General features: G+C 40.0%; 1 protein-coding gene across 1 annotated transcript; it reads left to right on the top strand.

Moving 5' to 3' along the window:
• Positions 1-3884: 3884 nt before the first annotated feature.
• LOC138337461 (uncharacterized) lies at positions 3885-4436 on the top strand. Its single transcript, XM_069287376.1, has one exon. It carries the CDS (start codon positions 3885-3887, stop codon positions 4434-4436), a length of 552 nt encoding a protein of 183 aa, XP_069143477.1.
• The last annotated feature ends 5549 nt before the right edge of the window (positions 4437-9985 follow it).

Genomic DNA, 9985 nt, shown 5'->3' with positions numbered 1-9985 from the left:
ACTACAATGCTGCCAAGACGTTTCCAGATGCCCAAATTTTGTCATAACAAAGTCCACCCCCAAATCTCCAAAATTCCCCCCCCCCATGTATCCAAATTACCCCCAATCTTATCAAATTCCACCCCTTTATCAGAATATCACTCCCAACTGTGCCAATGTATTGTCGAGCTATCGAGCACCTTCCCCCACATATCAAGTCCAAGCTCTAGCATATCAAAACTCCCTCCCGAATTACCAAGCTCCAGTGCCAAATTACCAGACAAACCCCTACCCTAAAACCCAAGCTCCTCTCCCAAATGCCCTTGATTATCAACTGGTTAATCCCCCTCAGCAAAGCGGGTATGATCCTTCTCGTCCCAGGTTTGAAAAAAGGCCTTCGAGGAACTTCACCGCATAGGCTGAAAGATGGACCAAGCTATTCGAAAGACTATCCACGGTCGGATACATCCACCCTGTTGGGTCAAAGCCCGCGGATGTCAACTCTAAGTTCTACAAACCAGAGCAAAGATGTGCTTATCATTCCACCAGTTTTTGACATGACACAGAAGACTGTATCAATCTTAAGCACAAGATCAAGGATCTGATCGACCAGGAAGTAGTCTCTCTCCAGCCTGCTGTTCCGAACGTCAATACAAATCCGTTGCCAAATTATGGGGGTGGAAACCTTAATATGATAGAAACAGATGAAGATGAGTGTGAAACCAAGAGGATTACTCTTGTTGCCCAAGATGACTTGGAAAGGGCTGTTTCTTCTTTAAGCGTCAAGGAAGAGAAAGAGTTTTTTATTCTGACACATACAAAGGTTGTTGCCTTGGTGCCCTGAAAAACTCTCGCCAAACCCATGTTTGTAATAGAATTTATCGTTGCCCAAGGCATGACTAGGTCGAGAGGATGCAATACTCCTTATGAGCTTGCTCTCGGAGGACAAAAGAAATACCAAGCCAAAGGGCCAATAAGCGAAGCAGAAGCGAAGGTGTTCTGGAGGAGGATGCAACAGAAAGATTACTCCATTGTCAAACACTTGTAGAAGACTCCGGCTCAGATCTCCGTGTGGGCCCTACTGATGAGTTATCAGTCCCTCCGGCAGGCTTTGATGAAAGCTCTTGATGATATGTACGTGCCCTTAGGTACGAGCAGCGATAACGTAGCTGCCATGATTCATCAAGTCATTCAAGGACACCACATAAGCTTCTGTGATGATGAATTGCCAGCCGAAGGGAGATCCCATAACAAAGCTCTGTACGTCACTGTTATATGCGGTGGAGAGGTCGTCTATCGTGTTTTGGTAAATGATGGATTGGGTTTGAATATATGCCCTTTGTCGACATTGAAACAACTGAAGTTTGACCTCAAAAAATTGGAGCAAAACCAGGTTAATGTAAGAGAGTTTGACGGTGTGCAAAGAGATACATTAGGGGTAATGAACCTGACCCTCCAAATGGGCCCCGTGAAGTTCAATGCGAAATTCCAAGTGTTGGATATCGACACCAGCTATAACCTTCTTTTGGGAAGGCCGTTCATTCACATGGCTGGAGCCGTCCCCTCCACTCTCCATCAAATGATGAAGCTGGTATGGAAAAATGAGGAGTTAGCTGTTCACGGTGAGAGAAGTCACTCAGGCAAACAGGTTCCGGTGTTTGACAAGATGCCGCAAGGTGCGGAATTTTACACATTGGAGTTAGTAAATGCCATCGATGAGGTTTTGGCCCCGCAGACCCCCATGCCAATCGTGTACAAAATGATCACCACGGTAATGCTACAGAATGGGTTCGATCCAGGTTTCGGATTGAGAAAGATTCTAACGGATTATTGAACTTGTTCTGGTCCTTGCTAAAGGATCCAAATTTGGTTTGGGGTACATCCCCACAAATGACGGCATGAAGATGAAGAAGAAAAAGGATCAAGAGTTGGATAAACCGATACCGCATCTGTCTCAATCCTTTCCAATCAAGGAGTGCGCCGAGCCTGAATACTATGGGGAAGGAATATATGACCTCTTCAAGGAGATCAATGCTATTATCGAAGAGGAGGTCGAGCCAACTTGTATTCGTGATGCTGAACCAGGGGAGATGCTGCAGAATTGGACTTCCACGCCGATCCTGATGCCGCGAACTCTTTGGTATAAAAGAGTTATTTTATGCACACTAAAATCAGTGGTTGTCAGGAAAAGTCCTGAGGCTCATCATTTCTGCATTTTTCCTAATTTTTCGAATTTTGAATTTTCGTTGTGATGTTTAAAAAGGCAACATGGCCCTTTGTAATGACCAAAGTTTGCATTTTTTGTTTTAAATGAAAGCCTCCTTATTTTATTTTTAAATTTTGTTTGTTTAGTTGCTTGTTATACTTTACTTTCCTAATTTTGTCCATTTATGATTTCAGTAACATAAGTTACAGACCTGCCAACGTCATGTCATGAGCTGCATGAACAAAATGAGACAAATGATGACAAGGTTGAAGACTATGAAGAAGAAAGTGGGGAACCATATTATGTTGCAGAGGAATTTTGACAATTCGAGAATCAGCATAAACTGAATTTAGAGGAGATGGAAACGGTGAATTTGGGAGATTAAGAATATGTCAAAGAGGTTAAGATCAGCACCTACCTTAATGGAACTCAGAAAGAAAGCCTGGTTCATTTGCTTGCCAATACAGTGATGTGTTTGTTTGGGAAGTTAGTGATATGCAGGGGTTAAGTACTGATGTCGTATCTCATAAGCTACCAATCAACCCAGGGTTCAATCCGGTGAATCAAAAGACTCGAAAATTCTAGCCTGAACTGAGTTTGAAGATTAAGTAAGAAATCACCAAGCAAATAGAGTCTCGATTGGTGGATGTAACGCAATATCCAACCTTTTTAGCCAATGTCTTCACGGTCGCCAAGAATGATGGGAAAATCAGGATTTGTGTTGATAGTAAAGATATCAACAAGGCTAGTCTGAAGGATAGTTTTCCGTTGCCAAATGTCCATATTTTGATTGACAACTGTGCCAAACATGAGATGCTGTCATTTGTGGACTGTTACGCAGGTTATCACAAAATTTGATGGATGAAGAAGACGCGGATAAAAATGCATTCATTACACCTTGGGGTGTATATCACTACAGGGTGATGTTGTTCGGCCTCAAGAATGCTTGTGCAACTTACATGAGAGCCATGATGACTATTTTCCATGACATGATTGATAAGGAAATTGAAGTGTATGTGGACGATGTCATAATCAAATCCCGCGAGAGTTCAGATCATTTGACACACCTGAGAAAATTCTTTGAACGTTTGCGTCGTTACAAATTGAAGTTAAATCCCTCCAAATATGCTTTTGGAGTCCCAGATGGGAAGTTGTTGGGATTTATAGTCAGCAGAAGGGGTATTGAGCTTGACCCCTCCAATATTAAAACAATTCAAGAGTTACGCCCGCAAAAAACAAGAAAAGAGGTGATGAGTTTCGTAGGGAGATTAAACTATATTAGCTGGTTTATAGCACAATCAACAGTGGTGTGTGAGCCTATTTTCAAGTTGCTGATGAAATATGCCCCGACTAAGTGGACTGAGGAATGCCAAACTGCTTTTGATGCTATCAAGAGCTATTTGTCTAACCCACCGCTATTGGTCCCTCCGCGAGATGGGAGTCCTTTGTTGCTGTATTTGTCAGTCTCAAATAGTGCGTTGGGATGTGTACTTGGTCAACACGATGAAACAGGGAAGAAATAAAGGGCTATCTACTATATAAGCAAGAAGTTTACTCCGTATGAGTCTCGATACACTCTGTTGGAGAGAACATGTTGTGCTCTGACGTGGCTTGCCCAGAAATTGAGACATTATTTGTCTTCGTATACTACATATTTCCTTTCCAGAATGGATCCATTGAAGTACATTTCCATTAAGCGATGCCGACTGGAAAGTTTTATAAATGGCAAATGCTGTTGAGTGAGTTTGATATCGTGTATCTGACTCAGTTTGCAATAAAGGCACAAGCTTTGGCTGATCATCTTGCAGAAAATCCCGTTGACGAAGAATATGAACCACTTAAGACGTATTTTCAAGATGAAGAAGTGTCATTTGTGGGTGAAAATATTTCTAAAGCGTATCCAGGTTGGAGATTATTCTTTGACAGAGCGGCGAATCACCAAGATAAAGGTATTGGAGCAGTCTTAGTATCAGAATCTGGTCAGCACTATCCTATGGCAGCTAAACTCCGATTTAATTGCACAAACAACATGGCTGAATTCGACGCTTGTATTCTTTGTTTCAGAATGGCCATCAACATGAATGTTTACGAGTTATTTGTCATTGGAGACTCAGATATTTTGATCCATCATGTTCAAGGTGAATGGGTTGTGAAGAACCAAAAAATTATACCTTACGTACAGTATGTGCAAAATCTGTGTAAAAGGTTTCACAAGATCGAGTTCAAACATACTCCCAGAATACAGAATTAATTAGGTGTTGCTCTTGCCACAATCGCTTTGATGATCAAACATCCGTATACTGATTAAATCGACCCGCTGGATTTAGAGTTGAAAGAACATCCAGTCCATTGTTCACATGTAGAATCACAACCAGACTGTTTTCCTTGGTATTTTGATATAAAGAGGTACTTGGAGTCTAGACATATAAAGAAAATGCTACATCTTATCAGAAGAAGTCGATACGTCGTATGGCTCTCAATTACTGCCTAAATGGAGAAGTCTTGTATATGAGGACTCCAGATATGGGTTTTTTAAGATGTGTAGATGCTTTTGAAGTTGTGAGGCTTATTGAACAGATACATGCTGGAGTTTGCGGTACACACATGAATGGGCTTACTTTTGCAAGAAAGGTTCTACGAGCCGGTTATTTCTGGATGACTATGGAGAATGACTGTTGCAAATTCGTGCAAAAATGCCACAAATGTCAAGTGCACGGTGATTTGATATGGATTCCACCTCACAAACTTAATGCTATGAGTTCACCTTGGCCATTTGTAGCTTCGGGAATGGATGTCATTGGTCCTATAGAGCCGATCTCTTCCAATGGACACAGATTCATTTTGGTTGCCATTGATTATTTCACAATCAGGATGGAGGCAGCCTCTTATAAGTTGGTAACCACGAAATTGGTGGCCGATTTTGTCCGCAATAATCTGATATGCAGATTTGGAGTTCTAGAATCCATCATTACTGATAATGGTGCAAATCTCAATAGTCATTTGATTAAAGAGATATGTGAACAATTGAAGATTATTCATTGAAATTCAACTGCTTATCGCCCCCAAATGAACAAAGATGTAGAGGCTGCTAACAAGAATATCAAAAAGATCTTGAGGAAAATGATTGACAAACATCGAGGTTGACATGAAATGTTGCCATACGCTTTACTAGGTTGTCGAACGACGGTCAGAACATCCTCAAGTGCCACGCCATACTTGATAGTGTACGAAACAGAGGCAGTATACCTCTTGAAGTCGAGATACCATCATTGAGCATCATCCAAGAAGCTGAATTAAATGACGGTGAATGGGTTAGCAAACGGATGGATCAACTAACTTTGATTGATGAAAAGAGAATGATTGCCGTTTGCCATGGCCAGTTGTATAGATAGAGAATGACTCGCGCCTTTCACAAAAGAGTAAGAGCCAGAGATTTTGAAGTTGGTCAGTTTGTTCTTAAGCGTATTTTTCCTCATCAAAACGAGTACAAAGGAAAGTTCGCGCCAAATTGGCATGGTACTTACATGGTTTGTAAAGTACTGTCAGGAGGTGCTTTGGTGTTATCAGAGATGGATGGCAGTGTATGGCCTAAACCTATCAACTCAGATGCTGTCAAGAGATACTATGTGTGAAGTTTCATTTTTGCATTTTCTATCATTTACCTGTAATCGTTCTGTTAGCTTTTATTTGTTCAATTTGAATTCTTATCCCTCTTGTAATGAACTATGTCTGACCTAAATTCTCAAGAACGAGATACGTAGGCAGCCGAAGTCGGCTTCAGTGACCCCATTTATTCCCTTTAATTATTTCTTTGTATCTGAACTACGTTCGACTTAAATTCTCAAAAAGGAGATACGTAGGCGGCCTATATCGGCCTCGGTCGGTTTCTTTGTAAATTTTATTCTTGTTAACATTTAAGGGGAACTATGTTTAATCTAATTCCTGCTTGAATGGGATACGTAGGCACCACAAGGGTTTGTTCATATCTCTCGTAAGCTCCATTCCTTTTCACAATAAACAAGGACAGAATTTTTGAGAGGGACTCAAAATTCTCCAGAAGAAGCCTTCTCTTCAGCAAGTCAAACTAAAAACATTTCGAGATCTGCAACTGGGACAGAATTTTGTAGAAGATCTCAAAAATTCCGCGATCTGTTCAGTTACAGTGGAATAATGTGAAAGATAGTAAACTGGGACAGAAATTTTGAGAATGGTCTCAAACTTCCGTTAGAATCTTCACTACAAGCCCGGAGTGACCCTAAAACCCATCAACGAATGATCAGATAGACCTTTCGAGTGTCAGCTTCAAAGAAGCTTGTTAAGCCTGATATGACATGACTTGGAAGTGACTTTTTTAAGATACTATTTCTTAAAGATTCTCATTTCTCTCAAATTTTCCCTTTTATGTTTCATTTATTTAGCATAAAATATTTTGTCTTAGTTTCAAGAGTTGGGAAATCGGGAGATCAACCGGAGATATCAACACAAGGGGGCAAACAACCAAAGGAATCGACACAGATCAGTATGTTTTAAAACTGAAAATTTTTCTGTGGATGCAGGTTAATATCTTTGTTTTAAAATCGGCCAAATTCTCCAGACGAATGAATATGGAAAGCTCCCAAAGAGTAGAAAACTATCCCCAAAATCAGTAATTTTACTGAGAGAAGGAAACAGTTCATATCGTTTGTGTCATGAGACTTGGTAATGTGGTTTGTTTATTTCAAACAATTTCCAACAATATGAAATTTACAAAGAGTGTCTAGCAAGATTCAAAGTTGAATCAAACAAAAACCTCAACAAAGATTTCATGATTTCCGTAAAGGACGCTATTTGTGTTACATTATCAAGCAAGATAATTATTGTCAATAAAGATAATGCATCTTGCCTTTATCTCAACATAGACGTCATAAATATTCATGCATTACGAGTTAAAAAGCATGCATTGCAGAAAACCATACATTGCGGAGAATCATGCATCGCGAAAATCATGCATTGTGGAAAGTCATGCATTGCGGAAATCATGCATAGCGAGAAATCATGCATTGTAGAAAAATCATGCATAGCGAGAAATCATTCATAGCGAGAAGTCATGCATCGCAGAAATCATGCATTGCGGAAAGTCATGCATTGCGGAAATCATGCATAGTGAGAAATCATGCATTGAGGAAAATCATGCATCGCGAGTTTGGAATTTATGAATCACGAGAAGATTTCATGCCTCGTTAAATTTATGTATCACGAAAAGACTTTATACCTCTCTGGAATTTATGCATCACGAGAAGAATTCATGCCTCGTTGAAAATCAAGCATCGCGAAAAATCATGCATCGCCGAAAATCATGCATCGCGTGTCAACAATTGTGTGCAACGAGAAGATTTTATGCCTCGTCAGAATTTATTTATCGCGAGAAGATTTCATACCTCGCTGAAGTTTAGACATCGCGAGAAGAGTTCATACCTTGCCGAAATTTATGCGCGACGAGAAGATTTCATGCCTCAATGAAAGTTATGCATTGCGAAAAGATTTCATAACTCGCAGGAATCTACGTATTGCGGGAAGATATTCATGCCCCGCAAGGGGACATACACGGATAAAGAAAGGGAGCTCGTGTATCCCAAGAGCAATATTTATCTCTCGTCCTCAACTGAGTTATTTTTGATAAAAGTAAACATCAAGAAGAGCGTCGAAGATGATGACAAAAGAAATATCAATATCGCATCAGCATTTATTGATTTAATTATTTCGACATCAAGTATAGAGTACATTGAAGATTATATTGCAAAACACAAGGTATAAATATTATTTGTTATACGTCACACCGATCGAAACGACGTCGAATATGGAGGAGAACAATGAAGTGTCGATATGGTAGAAGACACTGTCTCCCATCCTAATTGCCTTTTTTAAGCTGACGTGTTTTATCTCAGTCTTTATCGAGAGAATCCAAAAGGATGAATTCTCCAAAAAAACACAGGTGCGGACGACATCAAAAAAGTATGCAGCACAACATGAAACTTTTTCTTAGCAGCGAACTGGGACACAGTACAATGAGGATTTCAAACTCTTAGGACGCGAGTAGAGGAGCGACTTCCACAACAATCGAACAACCCCTATCGAAGCATGTGGGTTTTTTCTTTAGTTCTGACAGTTTCAGTCTCGCATCCGGAAGTTTCGATTTGTCAGCAAAAAGTTTCCAATCTAAGTGACAATGCGCCAAGAGCTTTGGAAATTATGTCCGTGTAAGTTCTTAATTATGGGTGTGAAGCGCGCCACATTTGTCCCTTGTACAAAACCGAAGGTTATCTAGCATAATAGATTTCCTTTTCAACTGATCGAGTCGAACTACATACAGCCTGATTCTGAAGGTTTTTGGATATGTAGGCGGATTCGAGGTTTAAAACTCGACTGCATTCCAACATTCTCTCTCGAATTCTATTCTCGAGCATTTCGTTACCTTTATAATTCAGTATCGACGTGGATTTTGATTATTTCAAAATCATGCGGTAAATAATGCTTATCGAACTAAAAGTGGCCTGAATTCTCATATAGTCTTAGATATGTAGGAAACCCGTTTCAAGGGTTCGACCATAATTTCTAAACCCTTCGCCAAATCCTTCCTTTAAAGATGAATGGGGTTGGTCAAAATTGGTTTGGTCAATTTTATTTTCCTCGAATTGCTTGCATCAACCCATGTTAAATGAGGGACAATTGTTGACACCCAATTTTGACCCGCATCGGTATAAATTAATTATCGAGCTTCATAATTTTTCCAAACAATTTAAATTAATTAGTTTTATAAATTTTGCTGAAATAAATAATCTAACACATGAACTTTATGTCACTTCGGCTACCTTTTATCATAACTTTAGATAATATGTATGTTTACATAGTTATGTGTATAATTGGTATATTTTATGATTATTCAAAAAAATTATCACAAAATATTATAATTTTAGTAAGTTTCTTCTTAGTTTAAGATTATGATTATATTTTGAATCGCTATTTCATAATTATATTACTAAAATAAAAAAAACTTGTTGAATAATTAATGAAAATTAGTTTTATTTAATGTTTAATTAAATTTATCATTTTAATTCAATTGGCTATTTGTTAAATTAATCCAATTCCCTTCTCAATTTTCATTAATTCCCAAGCCCACTCCAATCTCTCCCTTTCAGCTGCCCACCTCAATCCTTTTCCCATTATTTTCCCCCTTACCCGGCTCACTAAAGCTAAACATTAACCCAATTCTTTTATTTCCAAGGCGGCCCAACACCCTCCGTCAAGATTTTATTAAAGACCAAAGTGGGGCCTTTATGTTCTTTCCTCCAGCCCACCCCATTTGCCTCCTCCAGCCCATCCCATTCCCACCTTAAATCCTCAGCCCATGGGAAACCCACCCCCCTAATATAATCACCAAAGGCCCATTCCTTCCCCCCCTTCATTCATTTCACCCGTCCCCGACCCAATCCCCTTTTCAACCCAAGCCAACACCCTTAAATTTAAACCTGACCCAACCTTCTTCCTCCCCTACCCGTTTTCCCTAGAAAAATAGAACAGAAGCCACGGAATTTCCAGAAAACGTCAAATTCCCAGAAACATCAGCCGCGAAATTCCCTTACCCCGCGTCTCCCCCACGCTCTCTCCCTCCTATGTCCTCCTCTCGCTCCTCCTCTCTCTAGCGTGTGGAGGAATGAGGCAGTGCAACGGACACTTGCGGTCTTGCTGCTCCGTACGCGACTCTGCGCACAACCCGACGCGTTTTCGTCCTCGTTATGGTGAGATAGCTCCACGTCGCCTGTC

The sequence above is a fragment of the Solanum lycopersicum genome, chromosome 7 (assembly GCF_036512215.1).
Source record: "Solanum lycopersicum chromosome 7, SLM_r2.1".
Taxonomy (NCBI): Eukaryota; Viridiplantae; Streptophyta; class Magnoliopsida; order Solanales; family Solanaceae; genus Solanum; species Solanum lycopersicum.
Note: the sequence above shows the minus strand (reverse complement) of the source record. Positions and strands in the feature narration are given on the sequence as shown.

Bases quoted from the DNA above. Each gene is read 5' to 3' on its own strand.
- LOC138337461 (XM_069287376.1), top strand. From the start codon at position 3,885: ATGCCGACTGGAAAGTTTTATAAATGGCAAATGCTGTTGAGTGAGTTT.